At 46.4% G+C, this 19,930-nt stretch overlaps 1 protein-coding gene across 1 annotated transcript in view; it reads left to right on the top strand.

Moving 5' to 3' along the window:
• LOC138528729 (zinc finger protein 271-like) overlaps positions 1–19,582 on the top strand; it is a 507,619-nt gene extending 488,037 nt beyond the window's left edge. Inside the window, exon 4 of the mRNA XM_069640597.1 lies at positions 16,968–19,582. Coding sequence (XP_069496698.1) covers positions 16,968–17,766 — 799 coding nt within the window. The 3' untranslated portion in view covers positions 17,767–19,582. The remainder of the gene's footprint in view (positions 1–16,967) is intronic.
• The last annotated feature ends 348 nt before the right edge of the window (positions 19,583–19,930 follow it).

Below are 19,930 nucleotides of genomic sequence, written 5' to 3'. Positions count from 1 at the left end.
GTTGCGAGCAGCAGCCGCTGAGAAACGAACAAGCAAAAAAAGCTCTAGCCACACCCAGCTCCTTACCCTACAATGCAAGGAACTGGGGAGCAACATCTGCAGGAAGAGCAGCCGCTCCCGGGGGCTCTCCCCCCTGGCATTCCCAAACCCCGGAAGCAGACGGAGCTCAGCAGATCATACCACAGGGCTGCCACCGACAAGGCGAGCCGGCATCCAGAGCTTTGCAGGGACGGGGCTTCAACCATGCTCAATCCGGACCCCTCACTCTGCAGGTGCCATGGGAGCCAGCACCAGCGCTGACCCGTGGCATGACCGTGCCCCGACAAGAAGAACATTATCGCCCCTGCCCCCAGCTAAGCACGAAGAGGATCCATCGGAAGGTTAAAGGGATACTCTAGTAAAAAAATGTATTTCAAAAATAGATAGGCCACATTAAAAAAAAAATACTAGCATCCTCCGTTTTAAAACTTCCTATGTAAAATTTTGAGATATTTAAGCTCAAAAGCAAGCACAAGGGCGCCGCCATTTTGTGAAATGGAGGCCCTCCTGTGCTGGCTTTTGCGGCACTAATGAAGGAAAAGCCAGCCAGCTGTAGTAAACAAAGTCTACCGCTGGGTGGCTTTCCCTTCATTAGTGCCGGGACTCGGAGGACGCGGACCGGAGACCAGAGCAGGAAAGCTGCAGCTGAATCTCGGTAGGTGCTATTTATTTTTTTTACAAAAAATAAGCACTAGCTGCGTTTTTTTTTCTAAGTTTTCCGGGCTGGAGGAGCCCGGAAAACTTAGAAATAAAACCGCAGCTTTAAAAACGTTGTATTTATGTTTGCGGTCGCTTGCGACCGCAAACATAAATACAACGTTATTGGGCCTCATTACGACCCAGGCGGTAAGTTACCGCCTGGGCCGTGACTTTACCACCATGGCGTAAACCACGTTTACGCCATGGTGGTTGGCGGACTTACCGCCCCATTCCGACCTAGGCGGGGCGGTAAGTCCCCAATCCCCATTTACCCTTCCCCATTCCCATTTTTGCCCCATAGGGCATAATGGGAGTGGGGAAGGCGTTAATTACGCCACCGTAAATTACGGTGGCGTAATTAACTCCATGGTCCCTTAGCGCCATGGATTTTAACACCTGCTAAAAGCAGGTGTTAAAAGCACCATGGCGCTAGGGGACCTCGTAATCAGGCGGTAAGGGTCGGCGCTGTTAACGCTGCCGTAAACCCCTTACCGCCTGAGTTGTAATGAGGCCCCTTGTGTTGGAAAACGCTGCGGTTTTAAAACCGCAGCGTTTTCCAACACAACCGTGTTGTGTCTGCCTGAATCTGCTTTTCCATTTGGGGCTCTCGGGCTCCCGGAGCCCGAGAGGCCCAAATGGAAAAGCAGATTCAGGCAGACACAACGCGGCATTGCAGAAAACAACCGTGTTGTGTCTGCCTGAATCTGCTTTTCCATTTGGGGCTCTCGGCTCCCCACGGGGAGCCCGAGAGCCCCAAATGGAAAAGAAGATTCAGGCAGACAACGTAGCATTTCCCATTTGGGGCTCTCGGGCTCCCCACGGGGAGCCCGAGAGCCCCAAATGGGAAATCAGCTGCAGGTAGAAACACTACGCGGCATGTAAACATAACCGCGTGTGTTTCTGCCTGCTGTGGCTTTCACTTTGGGTCTCCGGGGCTCCTGGGAGCACCGGAGACCCAAAGTGATAGCCACAGCAGGCAGAAACACACGCGGTTGTGTTGGAAAACGCTGCGGTTTTAAAACCGCAGCGTTTTCCAACACAATAACGTTGTATTTAAGTTTGCGGTCGCTTCAAAAGCGACCGCAAACATAAATACAACGTTTTTAAAGCTGCGGTTTTATTTCTAAGTTTTCCGGGCTCCTCCAGCCCGGAAAACTTAGAAAAAAAACGCAGCTAGTGCTTATTTTTTGTAAAAAAAATAAATAGCACTTACCGAGATTCAGCTGCAGCTTTCCTGCTCTGGTCTCCGGTCCGCGTCCTCCGAGTCCCGGCACTAATGAAGGGAAAGCCACCCAGCGGTAGACTTTGTTTACTACAGCTGGCTGGCTTTTCCTTCATTAGTGCCGCAAAAGCCAGCACAGGAGGGCCTCCATTTCACAAAATGGCGGCCCCCCTGTGCTTGCTTTTTCGAATTTTGAGCTTGAATAGCTCAAAATTTTACATAGGAAGTTTTAAAACGGAGGATGCTAGTATTTTTTTTTTTAATGTGGCCTATCTATTTTTGAAATAAAATTTTTTACTAGAGTATCCCTTTAAGACCCTGCCAGTGGCAGTACATTTTATGAATGAGGTTGGTTTCGGGGGCATGGAGATTGTATCTTCTGGGGAGGCGTGGGGACACAGTGGAAAAGAAATAGCAATAGGGTTTCTGGGGAGGTTGGACACCTCACTTTCTGTACTGGGATGAGGAAGAGGGACATGGAGGTAATGAGATGGCCCAGATTACTTACCAGTACATTTCATTGCTCCTAGTCAATCTTCTGTGAGACAGGCATGGTATCAAGAGAGGGTTGGCATAATGCCTGACTGTCTATAACTGAAGGGTAATTAACTGATATTTCTAATGGCTGTCGTTGTCTAATAGTCCAAAGTAAAAATATGTCTGTGTCTAAACCTATGCTTGCCCTCACTCTATACAAACAAGTGATAGGAAGTCTTTCCAAGGTTGGTTTCAGGTGGGCTTCTCACTGGGTGCTGCTTGGTCACACAAACGAGTTCAAACAACAGGGCTGTTCGTAAGACCTTGTCCACAGTTCCCTCGTATTTATCCCTACTACCGTCAATGTTTTTAAGTTCCTTGGGATTCCCTCCCCCAAGCTTCAGCTAATTCAAGTTTAAAAAACACCATAGAATAATCATTTCACAGTTCCCTTTGTAAGCTTCTCAGGGTTGTCTTCCCCACGCTTTAATCAGTTCTACACAACTAATAGTTTCCAACTTGGTTGGGCCTCTTAGGGTTCCTGTGCACAAGCTTGGGCCCCTTTTCAACCTTTAAAACACAATGGGCCTCATCATAAGTTTGCCGGTCCAGGAAATACGGTACCGGTGAGCATGCCGGTACCGTAGTTCTCGGACTGGCAAACTACGAGTTGTGCTCGCGGGTGCCTTTCTGCCCGCCAGGTCAGACCTGGCGGGCAGAAAGGCACCCGCGAGCACAGCATGTGGGGCTGAATGGGAATGGGGAGCATCTTTTTTTCCGGCACCCGCAAATGGGCAATTATCGGGTCCGGCAGGGCTGTAATGACCCGGTAATTGCCCATTTGCGGACGCCGTAAAAAATTGCTAGTTTGGCGGCAGCCTGCCGGTTTTACCGGCAAGTCTACTGCCAAACTTGTAATGAGGCCCACTTTACTTGATGTATAAGCGCCTTACAAATGCCCAATAAATACATATATTGCACTTAAACACAAAGGGCCTCATTACGAGTATGGAGGTAGCCATGTGCTTTTAGCTGCATGGCTACCCCAATACCAGGTCCAGGTTCCTGGAATGGGGAAATACTGGGCCCTTCCGACCTTGGAGGGCCTAGTATTGCCCCATTCCAGGAACCCCGACCCAGTACATCCCCATTCCCATTTGAGCCCCCGTGGGGCTCAATGGGAATGGGGAGGATGCTAACAGCGGGCCCGCTAATGACGGGCCCGTTGTTAGCATCCTGGTCTGCTAGCAGGTCTCGCTAAGGACGCCTGGTTTTACCAGACATCCTTAGCGGGACCCGCAAGCAGACCTCGTAATGAGGCGGTAGAGGGTTAACAGCGCCGGCAGCTCTACCGGCGCTGTTAACCCTCTACCGCCTTCCTCGTAATGAGGCCCAAAGTCACTATTGTCAGGAGGTTTTCCTTGATAGGCCTCTCAGGGTCCTTTCCCCAAGCTTTAGGCCTCGTCCAGCTTTCAAACACACAATTTAACAGCTCACAGTTCTTTCTTACTTTCTCAGGGCACCCTTCCCCAGATTCAGGCTCCTTCAATTCAAAACACGAACTCCATGTTATAGGATGTGCCTATTCCTTCTTGCCAACGTTTCCCCTATACTATCTTTTCATGTGGTAGAATCAAATGCTTTCAAAAATGCCAGGCTCTTTACTTTTCCTAGGCACGGTCACTAGAACCCTTGTGACCTTCTCTTTGTTTCGTTTCATGACCCCTTTTGTTTCTCTTCAGATGCTTCCTGCACCCTCTTGTTTCTTCCTGTCTGTACGTGAACATTTGCACTTTGTTTCCTTTCAGTGCACACTTGTACTCCTCTCGTGCCCTCTCTCTTTCTGTTATGGACCACTCGCACCCCTGTGCTTCTTTCCACTTTCTCTTATCTTCTGCCTCGATCTGACTTTTGCTTGCTTTCCTTTCCCATCAACGTTGCTTTGCTTTTCTTTTTACAGCTATGTTGTTAGCCTTCACTCTTTCTGCCTTACTCTAGGTTTTCTGCTTCCCGCTCAGCCTTTTCCGCTTTCTGCTTCACTCTGGGTTCTAGCACACTTTCAACTTTTAATACTTTCTTTTCTTTACGATTCTACTGTTCATGCCTTTCTCCCACTCCACTCTTATCCCAAATGCATGCTCCCGATTTTCTCACAATCCCCATGAAATTTACTGGGTAGCGTCACCTCGAGAGGCGGATCCTCCTTGAAGGGTGGGGTTGAGGTCAGGGTCGCACCACCTGATCCTCAGTCACTATTGGGGTCGGCACTGGCCCCAAGGGAACATGCAATTTCCTGGACCTGCCCTGCAGAATGCAGGCAGCGCTTCTCTGGTTTCCTTGCCACACTGCAGCCCACACACACCGGGCCAGCGTCTCTGCATGCCATCCTATTTCTCCAGTCTGCATCTCCTGCTTACTCTGCTTCTGGGCTCTCTTGGTCTGGACTGCATCCCCAGCTCATTCTTGTGTGCATGACCACACCTTTTTATAGTGAACCAAACTGTCAAGTGGAGTCAGGTGTGAGTAGTTACTGTGGAGTGCCAGACTCTGCTCAAATCTATTAGTGGGACAACCTGAGTTCTTTCTAGGGTAGGTTTCCCTTATTCTCCCTATGTTATTCTTATGGGTAATCTTTACTGATCTTAGTCGTCTCCTCCTCGTCTTAGTGTTTGATGGAAATGGGGAGGGAGGAGATGAGGTGAGATTGCAAACACCCCAAAAAAGCTGATTGAGAGTAGATTAAGGTGTTTTCAGGACTGGGGAAATACCATGTCTTGCCCCTCCCAATCACTGTTACCCTCCACTCAGGTAATACTCCCTTGCTTGTCCACCCCCAGAGTCGGGATCCAAAAGTGATGGCCCTTCTATGGGCACCAGAATGGAAGGGTCCTGAGGGAGTGGGTGGGAGAACATGTGCAGAAATGGTTCGCTTTCATGCACACATTAATTTCCAAGTGCGCAACTGACCAACGAGGTAAGGCACTTTGTGAGCATGCAAAGTTAGAGAGCCATCATCTCTGAAGAGAATTTTGGAGGGAATGTCCCCTTCCTAACCTTGGCAAGTCTTTGCAAAACAGTGTAGAAGGTGCCTCTTACAGTATTTTCCCCAAAGATATAGGGCAGAAAAACAAATATTTTATATGTGATTATGAAGGGAGCTCATCAACCTGTCCAAGACTTCAAGTTCTGACACAGTGGCCCTCATTACGACCCTGGCGCTAATGGGTTAACGGCGCCGTAAAAGGCTGCGGCGCCGTTAACCCATTATCGCCTAATTACGAGGTCCCTTTGCGGGACCCGACCTTAACGGCTGGTCTAGACCAGCCGTTAAAGTAGGGACCCGCAAAGGGACCTTCGCGGTAAGTATGGTACCGCAATACCATACCATACCATGGGGAAATGGGGAAATACCGCCCCGCCAACCTTGGAATGGGGCGGTATTTCCCCATTTCACCATGGCGGACACATTACGATACCAGCACCAACCATGGTGCTAATAGCGCCATGGTTTAGCGCCGGTATCGTAATGAGGGCCAGTACCTAGCAAAAGTACTGCTGTTCAGAGCTACCTGTATGCACACAATAGCATGTATGCTCAGTATAAACAATAGGTTTAGTTGCAGCTATTAATTTATCGACACTGCTCAGATACAATGCAGAATGCTTTTTATGCCGTTGGAAAAAAACCACTTGTGTATTACAAAAAGCAAATATTGCATATCATATTTTATTTAGCTGGCAAAGAATTCAGACAGGATTCAATAGTTGCCAATGTAATAATGGCAGCTAAAAGGAATGTGCCAATAGGAGTCCGCATGCCACTTTAATGGAGTAGTTAAAAGGCCCCATTTCTGGATGGATAATTGCCACACAGAACATGATGAGCAGTATTTCTGTGCCTCTACTCACTATCCACATTCAATTCACAGGAGTGACGAGACCTACTCAAAACCAGCCTTACAGCTTGGAGGCATACACACCACCCATGTTTGCTCCCTAAAATATATAAATGTGCCCAACCATAAACGGGAAACTATGAACATATGGAAGCCTACCCCCTGCTTCTACCCACAAAGATACACTGATATTTTCAAATCAGTAACCATCAGAGCAGCGTCATCTGACGAAGATCTAATAATAGTACTACCCAATCTCAAAATACTTTTTGTAATGAGCATAAAAGACCTCATTACATGTTTGACAGTATTCTGGTGGTAGATCCGCCAGAATACTGCCAAATGGAATTGCTGGTACCGCCACTTGGTCGGGCGGAATTAGCGCCAGATTACACGTGGTGGTATGGTGGTGTTAGGACCATTTATGGAGTCCATAGGACTTCATGGGGATTTCGGCGGATTTACTGCTGGCAGCTATTCTGCCAATTTTGAATTGTTTTGGCTTTAAGTCAGCAGAATTACCTCTACTATTCTGCTGGAGGTTTTTTCTCTGCCTCAGTACCAGAGTTGTAGTACAGCGGTGCGGTAATGCGGAGGTAATGCAGTGATAACAAGGTTACCACTGCTTTGCTGCTGTTTTCTCCCGCACCACCATACTTTTAATGCAGTCCTGTAAAGTATTGCTATTGGAAAAGCGATCGCTGCACCCCCCCACATCAGGCCCCTGCGCAGGTTCGGGAAATCCTTGTCGCCTATTTATTTATTAATACATTTCTACAGCGCACAAAACCCACAGGCATCAAGGCTTAAGTTACAGAGAGGGGAAAGAGGAGAGGGAGGAGGGAAAGGTGGGGGCGGTGGGGAAGGCGCAAAAGGTTATATGGCACATGGTGAAAAGCCCCAGCGTAAAGACAAATGAGAGTTATTGAAAAGGGGTAGTCTTGACTAGTTTCCTGAACGGCCAATAGGAGGGTTCAGAGCGAATGTGGGGGTGGGTGGGTTTGTACCAGAGGCAGGCAGTCATCACTAGCAAGCTAGAGCCTCCAGCTCTTATGCATTTGTAGTGAGGTGTAGTCAGTCTATGGCTGTAGAGAGTTATTGTAGGTCTGGTAGATGAGTGTTTGTTTTGTGAAAGGTAAGTGTTGGAGAGGCACTGATGCGTGATTGAGAGAATTTTAAAGTTTATATACTCTTTGACTGGAAGCCAGTGTGCTTCTCTTCTATGGGTTGCCACATAGGGTCTTGGTGGGGGGTGTAGCTCAGGGGCAACACGCTCATCTTGGAAGCAAGACGACATGGAGCAACACAGGTTTAATCCCAAAGTCCACGCTTAGAAACCTCTGGGTATTAAGCATGTTCTAAATAACCAATCACAATTTAAATTATCACGTTTGGTGAGGTTCAATGTCGCTCGGATTGCATTGTTTTGGATTGTCTGAAGTTTATGAAGGTTGTGTTCTGAGGTGCCAGCCAGGAGGGAGTTGCAGTAGTCGAGCCGATGGTGGCTCTTGCGATAGTAAGGCGGTCTTGTGGAGAGAGAAGATATTTGGTGGCGTTTAGAGGCTTGGTGGTGTGGGCCGCTGAAGAAGCGATGTAGGTGACGTGCCGGGTCATGTTGAGGCTAGAATCTCGGTAGACGCCAAGTGTTTTAACATTCGAATAAACTGTGATGGTACAGGCATCCATGTTAAAGGAGTGGGACGCAGTCAAGTTTGGCGAGGCAGTGGGGCGGGGGGCGACAGTCAGGACTTCCGTTTTGTCATCATTCGGACAGAGTTGGTGGGAGGCCATCCAGGCTTAGATAATGTCATACATAGCGTTGATCTTCTGGGCTCTTGTGTTTAGTCGCCTGAGATGGGGATGAAGATCTGCATATCGTCAGCATAGTTGGTGAATGAGATTCCCAAGGAGTCAAGGTGATTGAAGAGAGGTTTGGTTTACACATTGTATAAGGTGGGAGGGACACAGGGACGGGAGAGGGCTGGGTGGCTGCATTACCAGCATAGACTCAGCAGATCGCTCTACGAGCAAGGAGGCAATCCACTGGACAGCAAATGGGCCAAAGTTGGGAGCTGTGGTGATATGGTGACAAAGAGTTTGGTGGTTCACCAAGTCAAAGGCAGCGGACCGGTCCAAGAGGAGGAGGAGGAGGGCAAGGTTGCCTGAGTAACGGATATCAAGTTATTATTTTAAGACAAGTAGGGCTGATTCGGTACCAGGGACAGGACGAAAACCAGACTGTCTCGGGCTGAGAATATAGTGGAGTACCAGGTAGACTTGAATTTGCATGTAGACAGCACAGTCAAGGATTTTTAGGAGGAAGGGGACAGTGGTAATGGAAGGTTTTCTTGACGAGTGGGGATATCACTGCTTCCTTTAGCATTATAGGTACAACGCTGGTGGTGAAGGAGGAGTTGATAAAGTAGGCAATATTGGGGATAAGGGCTTCTGTGCAATCCTTAATGAGGGGATCTACGGAAATGTCCTCTTGGCAGCGTTATGGTTTCAAGCCAGCGATCAGAATAGAGGCTTCCGATACAGAGATAGGGCGGAAGGTAAAGGGTTTGTGTGTGAAAGGTGGATGACTGAGGGCTGGGGGATGGAGAGGGTCAGTCGTAGTGGGTTTAGTGATCAGGATAGATAGCTTAATCTTGATTGTCTTCTTGGAGGGAGACATCTTTGTTCGAGAGGGCATCCTGAATGTTTTGGCACCAGGATTCATCTTTGAGGCAGTTGGAACTGGGGACACAAGGGATTTTCGTGTTCTCTGAGAATGTAGAAAAGCTTGCGAGAATGGGACTGCTCTTTAAGGATTCTGTTAGAGAGTGGCGAGGCTTTTTCGTTGAGGATGGTTTTTCTGTATTTCCTGGAGAGGATGAGGAGATTTTTTGGTGGGGGAGGGTGGTTTGCACCAGATGCATTTCGAGAGCACGTTTGGCTCTCACGTGAGTGCTTGGTTTAACTTTACGAAGTTTAAGAGGTGCAATGGTGTCTATGGCGGAGAGAATGATGGTATTATAGATGTTGACAAGGTCCATTGGGTTGGATGGCAAGGAGGCTTGGAGAAGGGAGGGGTTAGGTTAGCAGCTGGGAGAGGAAGGAGGATTTCTTTGATGAGGTTCAGAGAACATCCTGTGAGAGCTGGTGGTAAGGGGTATGTGGAGGGGGTGAGGGCGGGGTGGTGGGTATATAGAAGGAGATGGTGTGATGGTCAGTCCAGTGTTTAGGAGAGATCACCATTTATTTATTTATTTTAATTCTTGATAACGCGCCAAATCTCCCGAAGTGCTCACGGCGCACATAAAACAAGTGAGACAAGACTAAACAAGACAGTTGAAAGGCGGACATCTCAGGAGGAAACTATGTAACAGAGAGTTAAGGAGCATTGAAAAGGTGGGTCTTGAGATTTTTCTTGAACTCAATTAGTGAGGAGGAGCTCTTAAGGTGAAGAGGAAGAGCGTTCCAGAGAGTAGGGGCTGAGACACTGAAGATAGTTTTGCCAAACTTGACTGAGCGAAAACGTGGCTGAGTGAGCATGGCTTGCTTGGTGGACCTGAGTGAACGGCCGGGGACGTAGCGATGAATACACTGGGTAAGATAGATGGGTGCAGAACCAATCAAACATTTGAAGGTGTGAGTGAGTATCTTAAAGGATACCCTATGCTTGATAGGCAGCCAGTGCAACTTCTTCCTGGCATCAGTGATTGAAGAGTGCCTTGCCAGACCAAGCACAGCTCGGTCTGAGTCGTTTTGAGTTGTCTGGAGAGCAGTGATATTGGCAGTAGACGTATATGCTAGGAGACTGTTGCAGTAGTCTAAACTGGAATTAACAAGGGCAGATGATAAGAGACATATTGCTGACCGAGAGAAAAGGACGCATTGCACAGAGTTGCTTGTTAATCCAGCAACAAGATGCCCTGGTTTTAGCAACATGTTGGTGCATTGAGAGCTCGGCATCAATGGTGACACCAAGAGTCTTGATGCTACGTGCCACTGGAATAGATACATTGGCAATGGCAAATGAGTCATATTCCTTAGACAGATTTTTTAACATGTGACTTGAACCTGCAATGAGAAGCTCAGTTTTATCGGCATTCAGAGCCATGAAGTTCGTACTCATCAATGAATGGATGACAGAGTAGATGGCCGAGATGGCCTTGGAGTCTGTGGGTAGGAGCCAGACAATTCAAGGACGACCTGGGTGTCGTCAGCGTAGTTGGTATAAAGGACACCCAGATCGTCGAGCATGCGAAGCAGGGGGAGAATATAGATGTTGAACAAAGTGGGGGATAGGGAGAAACCCTAGGGTACACCACGTGTGAGCAAGGAGGGTATGGAGGAGGCACTTTGGATGATGATGCGAGCATTACGAGGACCAAGAAAAGAGACTAGCCATTGTGTGGAGAGATTTGAGCAACCAACAAGTGATTGTAGCCCAGATGCCAGGAGCGCGTGGCCGACTAAGTCGAACGCCGCAGAGAGATCCAACAATATCAGTAGCGCCAGATGACCCTGATCGATGATGCATCCAAGATTTGATTTTAAATCCAACATGGCCGTTTCAGTGCCGTGACAGGCACGATAACCAGACTGACGAGGCCCAAGAATGGTATTATCGTCAATAAATTTCTGTAACTGAAGATAGGCGACTCGGTCCATGACCTTCAGAAGGAAGGGCACGTTGGTGATAGGACGATAGTGTTTAGCCAGGAGGGGATCAAGATTAGCTTTCTTGAGCAGGGGCATGATCCAGGCCTCCTTAAGATTAGTTGGTACTTGACCCTCTGTGGAAGACTGATTGATCAACTTGGTGATCCAAGGACTAATAATGTCGAGGCATTGTACCAGCAACCTGGAAGGACAGGCATCGCCTTTACAAGAGGTAGGCTTCATTTTATGGATGATGGCAGTTACTCCGGATACTGTGCAAGGGGTAAAAGAAAACGAAGGTATTGTGGTATCGGAGTTAGGATGTGTCTCTGGGGAGGAGTGAGGGATATAATCACTGGGTAAACTACTGGGTGAGTAGACATGGGTAGTTTGAGCATAGAAGGATTGTTCAGATGAGTGAACGGGTGTAGGATTGGGATGATGAGAGTAGGGAATAACAGAAGCATTGATTAAGTAGAGGTACTAGCTTCAAGATGTGAGGCAATTTTATCAGTGAAGGTGACATGAATGGTTTGACACCAGGCATCATCCTGAGGAGCCTGCCTTGTGAGTGTTAGCATTAAATTCTTGAAGGATGGAAAAAGGTTCATTGGATCTGGATTTGGCTTGTTGTATGCGATTATTATAATAGGTGGCTTTTGCCTTGATCACAGCAGATATGAATGTTTTAACAGAGTTTTTATAAAAGGCGAGTGAATCAGGAGAGGGAAGTTATCTCCATGCACGTTCAGCAGAGCGTCGTAGATGTCTGAGTGAGAGGATTTCATCACTAAACCAGTGTTTATTAAGGGTTTCAGGTTTGACAAATCTAGTACTCAAAGGAGCGAGTTCCTCTATAATAGAGTGTAGAGTGTTTGTAAGGTGTTCAGACAGATTAATTGAGTTGTCAAAATTGCACAGATTACCCAGCCTGTTAGAGAGTTCATGAGATAATCTTTCAGGGGTTAGCTTTTTGAAAGATCTGGTGACAGTGGAAAGTCTGGGTATGGCGTAAACTCTGACCGATACGGTAGGGAGAGTGACAGTAAAATTAAGTAGCGAATGGTCGGACCAAGGACATGGTAAAACGGAGGGAGTGGAGGCTTGAATTTCATGAAACAAAACCCAGTCAAGAATATGACCACCAACATGTGTGGGTTCAGTGAGCAGCTGACTAAAACCAATACAGGATAAAGCAGCAAGCAGTGACTGAGCGGTTTTATCAGATGAATCATTGGCCCATACATTAAAGTTGCCTAGAAGAACGACAGCCTTTATTAGTAATAAGATTGTTCAAAATATGTAACAGTTGTTCTTCGAAAAGGGGTAAGTTACGAGGTGGTCGATAAATAAGAATAATAGTAAGTGAGATGGTGTTGGAGATCTTTATTTTGGTGAGCAGAGATTCACATTCATCCTGAGAATCGTGTGGACATAAGTGGTATTGGAGGGTGTCTCTCAAAAGGAGGGCAACCCCTCCACCTTTAGTAACCTGACGGTCAGATCGAAGTAAAACATATCCTGGGGGGGTGGCCACAGTGGCCTCATTGGAGGTGGAGTCATTGAGCCATGACTCAGTGACTGCCATCAGATTGAAGCCAGTCTGTGTGAGCAGATCCTCAACCTCAACTCAATGAGACATCGGCGAGCTGGTGTTGAGAAGTGCTGCAGAGAGAGACTGCGTAGGAGAATCTTTATTAGGGGAGAGTGTGACAATAAGGTCATTAGTGCCCGAGTGTTCAAGTCCTGCCACGCGACCTTTAGGAATAGGACACATGGTTAAGCAGGTGGAGCAATGAACGCAGGGATGAAGGAAGTAGCACAAGAATGCAGGGTTTACCTTAATGAGCGAGAAGTAGACAGTGACATGAAGAAGCAGCTACAACGTCCCCACTCCGGATACAAACCGGCACTATCCGGCCCACGTAACGCGCCGGCGCTGACGCGCCGCCGAGGTCCTTAAGAGTGAGGCAAAGCTTGGGACTTGTAGTTCGAAAGAACTACAAATAGAGGCTGATTGGATGCGCGATGGCGAGAGCGCAAAGAGGAAATAAACACACGTAAAACGTGTATGGGAGGACTCTTAGTGAGCCGTAGCAAGTTCCCAACTAGTACATCAACAGCAAATCAAAAATAAGGCTATCTGACTAACATAAACTTTAAAGGATGCTAATGAAACTAGGTCAAATAACAAATGCAAGGGTGACTGAAGTTCTTCAAATGCCAGTAAGTAAATGAAATTCACTCAGACATGCAAACAACACTCCATGAACCGACTATGTTCTCTGCAGAGCAATTATGGTCAGCAATCTAGTCAAGAGAGCGCCCTAGCTGGTGAGACATGCTGTGTTAATCCCAGTGAGGTTAAGGAGCAAGCCACTGAGGTGGCATCTTTGTCATTTGGCTCGGATACAACTAAGTTGAGGTCACTAAGGAGTAGGACTTTGGAGATGGTTTGATGCTTGTGCTAAGCAATGTGAAGTGGAGAACACACAAGCAGACTCCAGGTAAGCGTGTACAGGCAGTGCCTTCTTTGTTATCTAACAACTCGGTGGAACCTTTCAAAATCTGCAAGGATCTGGCCTATCCTGCAGCAATCTCTACCTCTCCTGTTCTCTCCCTGGCCCTCTGCACAGCCTTGGTCTCTCATTTCACTACTAAAACTCAGGACATACTGTCCACCCTCTCTTCCTCTATCTACTCTTTCTCTTCCTCTGCCACTCCTGGCCCGTCTGAGGCCGCACCTCCTCCTCCTCCTCCTCCTTCTCCTCCTTTCCCGTTTACCCCTGACAATGTTTCTAGACAACTCCGATCTATGAAAGTCTTGTCAAATCAGGTTCTCCCCTGCTCATCCAGAACCATCAAGGACCACATCGGCACCCTTGCTCCAGCCTTGGCTAATTTCTGCAATCACTCCTTTGCCGCTGGAACTTTCCCCTCCCCCTTAAGCACTCTCTTGTGCACCGCCTACTAAAGAACCCTCGGCCGATCCTACCTCTCTGGCTAACTATCGCCCCGATCTCCATCAGTCCTTTGGAAAAGCTGGCCATCTCCCATCTTAATCTACATACTGAATCTGTTGGTTGCCTCCATGACCACCAGTTCAGAGCTACCAGAGGCACAGAAACTGCTCTCCTGAACACCCGTGAAGACTTGGGCCCTCATTAGGACCCTGGCGTTAAGGGGCTAACAGCACCGTAAAAGGTGTCAGTGCCGTTAAACCCTTAACGCCCTACTACGAGGTCCCTTTGCGGGACCCGACCTTAACGGCTGGTCTAGACCAGCCATTAAAGTAGGGGCCCGCAAAGGGACTCTCGAGGTAAGTACGGTACCGCAATTTGCGGTATCGTACTTACCACCTTCCCCATTCCCATTATGCCCTTTGGGGCAAAAATGGGAATGGGGAAGGGCCATGGTGGCATGGGGAATTACTGCCCCGCCAACCTTGGAATGGGGTGGTAATTCCCCATTCCGCCATGGCAGACTCCGGCATCGACCATGGTGCTAATAGCACCATGGTTTTCCGCCAGAGTCCTAATGAGGGCCCATGTTTGTATTTATGTATCTATTTGGAAGCGTTATAAATCAGATGGCAGCTGGTGCAAATGTGTGCTTATAGATTTCCATATGTGAGTATGCCAGGCATATGATGATGTTAGTGTGACATCTGAAGCTGCCCTTGACATATACAAATCGAAAATGTATTGGCTTTGCCATGCTTGTATTTAATTGCTATATAGTTTAAACAGTAAGTAGATATGTTTGTGTTTTATTACTGTGTGTGTGAAGACTTGGAGCAATTTATTTATGACAGCTTTATAATTTAGATTTTACAACGGCTCAGGTTTCAAGGTCACGGTTTTCATTAATACATTTCTCACAATGGTTAAAGGAGGCAGTAGAAACCTGGATAGTGATGATCATATATATAGAGAGAGAATATATTTTAGCATTATGCTGAAGGTCAGATAAACCTAAGAATGACTTGCATTAAATGTAAATTTCCAAAAGTATCACAAAGGTATGAACTTGACTTACCTATAATGGGGAGAATTGATAGAAAAGGGGGGATTAAGGGAAGGTATGACATCAGGAAGAAGTGTATACAATGGGGAAAATATAGAATATACTATGGGTACTTCCTGCCTTTTTTTATATTGAGGGACCTGTAATCATAGGGGGAAGAGATAATACAATGAACCAGACAAGGATACAGGCTACCCCTCGCTTATCTACATAATAGAATAATCTTAAGCTTTGCCTGGTGCTATGGTTAAAGAATCCACTCCACACTACCAGAAATTTGTTAAGAACCAATTTACTATTATATTATAATTTGTATTTATAAAACAGTTTATATTCCACACAACAGGTACCATCCCTTCTTCAAATATTGTGGCCGTTCCAGAACACATATTAATAAAAACCTTTAACGCACTGTGAAGTTAGTAAATACACTCATAGCATAAATGTCGCCGCACCTGTACTGAGTGATTCAGATCGTTATATCTGTATTGTAAACCTCACTCCTGATATTTAGAAATAAATATATAGTACAGCGGAGTGAGTCGTTTTGTGAAGGACCGCATCAAACAAGAACAGACGTCTGACTCATATCTCTTTGGTCAGATTACAGATCGACACATTGTGTTTCGGCTCGTAATGTGAGATATGTCTGTCCCAGATATTCTCCTCTGATCACCAACGGGGCCTTCATCAGGACAAAAGAAATCTTGTGGTAAGTATTGTTTGCTGTTGATTTTCACAAATCTTTTTTTCACATAAGGAACACTTTCTTATTTTCACGTTTTGAGGGCCAGTTTCTTTTATGGTTTTACTTTCAATGGAATGGTTAATCTCTGCCAGCATCAATGGCTTCTCCTTCTATTATTTTTTTTTTATTTTCCCCAAATCAGTCTAGTGCATATGAAGGAATTTAATAATATTCATTCATCTTCTGTACTTCTTATTTATTTTCTCCTCTGTGGCTGAACCAGTGAACCGGCCGGGTCCACGCTGAGTTGTAGCATCGCTGCCGCAAAACCAAAAATAGTAGAGATAAAACACAAACATTAACACATAAGTAAACAACACTTTAATAACCATTGCTGTACAATTCTAAGAATTTGCTCCATGTACAGCCATATTTGTCCACTGAATTCCTGCATTTAGTTTGAGGGGCAGAAAGACCAAGGGCCTCATTACACGGCAGGCGGTGAGCCATGGCGCTATTAGCGCCATGGCTCATGCCGGTAAAATACCGGCACCGCCTTGGTGGAAAGGGGATTTACCGCCCCATTCCAAGGTTGGAGGGGCGGTAAATCCCCCTTCCACCATTGCCCTTCCCCATTCCCATTTCTGCCTCATAGGGCTCTATGGGAATGGGGAAGGTGCTAATTACGGCACCGCAATTTTGCGGTGCCTTAATTAGCTCCGAGGTCCCTTTGCGGGTTGGATTTTAACGCCTGCAAAAAGCAGGCGTTAAATCCCCCAAACCGCAAAGGGACCTCGTAGTAAGGCGGTAAGGATTTACCGGTACCGGTATTTTAGCGGTACCGGTAAATCCTTACCGCCATCCGTGTAATGAGGCCCCAAGACTCAGTATCACCAGTGGGTTTGTGGGTAATGGGGATACAAATTCAAAGGTCTACACTAGGCACATACCCAACAGGTTGACCGATGACATCAAATAACATCTGAAATGTATGCTTCTTTCAACAGAGAGAAGAGCCACTACCAAAATGAAGACTACATAAATGGACACAAGAAGACATGATTAACAGAGGAATAAGAGAAATACTACAGATAATGGGGAATGTCAGACCACCGAAGCAACCCTATAAGTGTACAGATTCTGAGAAAAGCTTCACTCAGATATCAAATCTGTGCATACATCAGAGTGTCCATTCTGGTGAGAAGACATATGAGTGCACAGAGTGCAAGAAATGTTTCAGACACTCCTCATCTCTGAGAACACATCTAAGGATCCATACAGGGGAGAAACCCTACAAGTGCTCTGAGTGTATTAAAAGCTTCACTCAAAGCTCAAATCTGTATAAACATCAAAGGATCCATACTGGGGGGAAGCCTTACAAGTGCACAGAGTGTAGGAAAAGTTTCAGTCACTTCTCAGCTCAGATCCGCCATCAGACTATTCATACAGTGGAGAAGCCCTATAATTGCACTGAGTGCAGGAAAAGCTTTAGTCACTCCCAATCTCTAATACACCATCAGGGGGTCCACACTGGGGCGAAACCATATATATGCAAAGAATGCAAGAAAAGCTTTGGATACTCCTCCTCTCTGAGAACACATCTTAGGATCCATACTGGGGAGAAGCCATACAAATGCACAGAATGTAGTAAAAGCTTTAGTCAGTCGTCATCTCTAAGAAAGCATCTCAGGGTCCATACAGGGGAGAAACCCTACAAGTGCTCAGAATGCACAAAAGGCTTCAGTAACTCCTCAGCTCTGATAAGCCACCAGAGGAACCATACTGGGGAGAAACCCTACAAGTGTACAGAGTGCAAGAAAAGCTTCAGCCGTTCTTCACATCTGATAAGCCATCACAGGACACATACTGGAGAAAGACCCTACACGTGCACAGAGTGCAAAAAGAGCTTCATCAACTTATCAGCTCTGAAAGACCACCAGAGGGTCCATACTGGAGAGAGACCCTATAAGTGCACAGATTGCACGAAAAGCTTCAGTCAGTCCTCATCTCTGGGCAGGCATCTGAGGATCCATTCTTTTAAAAAGACTGAAGGACTACCGAGTGTATAGGAGATCTTCAAAGGAATACTCATTCCGTAGTTTGCAAGTGTAGAGACATTTTGTTAGTATTGCTTTCAGTGATCAGCACAAAGAAACACTTGGGCTGTTCCCTTGTCTCGACAAAGGAATAACAATATAACTTGATGTAGATTATGGGAAGAATGGAACATTTATTTACACTGAGAGACACAAATTGAATAAAATAAATAATAGCACAGTCATCACAGCGTAAGATGAAACGGGCAATTTCAATAATTAGTAGGAATTGAAATATACAGGCTCCAATATTGCACAGCAAACGTAATTATTAGCAGACAAATTACACCAAAGCTGTAAATGAAAAATGATACCGAGAACAGAAATAAGGAATTGTTACAGGAAGGGCAGATATGGCAACATCTGAAGCACCTGAACAGAATAATGACAACTGAACCCCTAAGAAAGACTAAGGGGGGATATGTCAAGGACCTTCCATATTAAGTGAGAAAGATTTGAAACTCATCAGATGTAAAATTGATTTCGAAATTGTTCAGAAGCAAAACAAATGAGGAGGTTAAACAGTACATTCAGGAACTCAACAGTCACATACATTCACAACCACTTATCAAAAGGAGAGTTCTGGTAAACATGTAGGAAGAACCCCTAGAACAGTAAACGCAATGTAATTGTCATGATTTGATGAAATAAAAGACATCCAAAAGAAATCAAATGAAGATGAAACGGCAACCAATAACACAAGAAATCAAAGAAAAGCTGGAAATGGCCATGCACAACAATAAAGCCAGCCCTTAATGCTGTGCCACATTTCAGACTGGAAATAATTAACATTTAAATGTGATGCATGAGGACCTAGTTTAATGCAGGGAAGTTCTAATCAAGTTGGCCAACAACAGTAAGAGCATTGCTATTCCTCAAGAACCAGCTGCTTCCTTAACAAATTCCCATCCAATAACCAGTCCACCTGCAGTCTAAACACTGTTTTCCAGGAATTCCATCCTCCCTGCTATCCACAGTCCCGTGGACCTCAGAGATTTGCTAGAAAGCAGATTGCAGTATCCAAACAGCTGGTTTCTTTTGTATCCTTTACACTCCATGTGGAGTTGGTCAGAACTCTATAGTTCTCATTGCATCCTCTGACCCTCAATCCTCTCAGTCTTGTCCAGTGTCCCCCATCGCTCCCAGCGGTCTGATGCCAACTGTTAAGATCTGTGTTGCCTTTGGTTTTCTCTTTTCAATGAGACATGTTACGTGGGTGCTAGCAGTAGTGGGAAAATAATTAAAATCTGCTTTATTGTCCACTCTTGTATGGAAGTGAGTCTGGGAAATGCTGTCATTTGGTCCCCCAGCTCTTCCTCTCTGCTATTCACCCTTGAACATCAGTCGCACCACTCTCTCCCCACTGGCATCAGCACTGGTTCACTGTTCACCTCAGAGAGCACATCTGCCCTCCTCCTTCCCAGTGCTGCTCTGCCTCTGATCTTGATACACTGAAGGCAATACATCACCTCTCTAGGCATTCCAATTACAACCTGTGGAGTGTGCCATCACAGAACAGTGATCGGGTCTAGCAGGATAGAGGGGGAGGGGGCAGCCCGCCAAACACTAAACCACATGCCCAGAGCCATCTGAAGAAGGCCCGCTCAGATAAACTAATGTGCTGTGAAGGCATCATGAAACAAGACACAGACCACTGATTCAAAGTTCTCAAAGAAAACACTTTAATAACTTAAACGTTAGGATGGTAAAAGGCTTACCTTACCGTCTGCCAAGGTGGGATTTCCCTACCTAAATGAAATTATGGAAAGTCTGACTCAAAGGGCCTCATTACGACCCTGGCGGAAAGGGGTTTGCGGCAGCGTTAGCTGCGCCAACCCCTTTCCGCCAATTACGAGTTCCCTTTCCGCCATGGCGGTTTTTACACCTGCTTTTAGCGGGTGTAAAAAACCATGGCGGTAAGGGAACTTGGTGTTAATTACGCCACCGTAATTTACGGTGGCGTAATTAACGCCTTCCCCACTCCCATTATGCCCTATGGGGCAAAAATGGGAATGGGGAAGGGTAAATGGGGATTGGGGATTTACCGCTCCACCAAGGTCGGAATGGGGCGGTAAATCCCCTTACCGCCATGGCGTAAACGTAGTTAGCGCCATGGCGGTAAAGTCACGGCCCTGGC

The sequence above is a fragment of the Ambystoma mexicanum genome, chromosome 7q (assembly GCF_040938575.1).
Source record: "Ambystoma mexicanum isolate Mex_15411 chromosome 7q, UKY_AmexF1_1, whole genome shotgun sequence".
NCBI lineage: Eukaryota > Metazoa > Chordata > Amphibia > Caudata > Ambystomatidae > Ambystoma > Ambystoma mexicanum.
The sequence above is the reverse complement of the archived record's forward strand: the minus strand, read 5'-3'. Positions and strand labels throughout refer to the sequence as shown.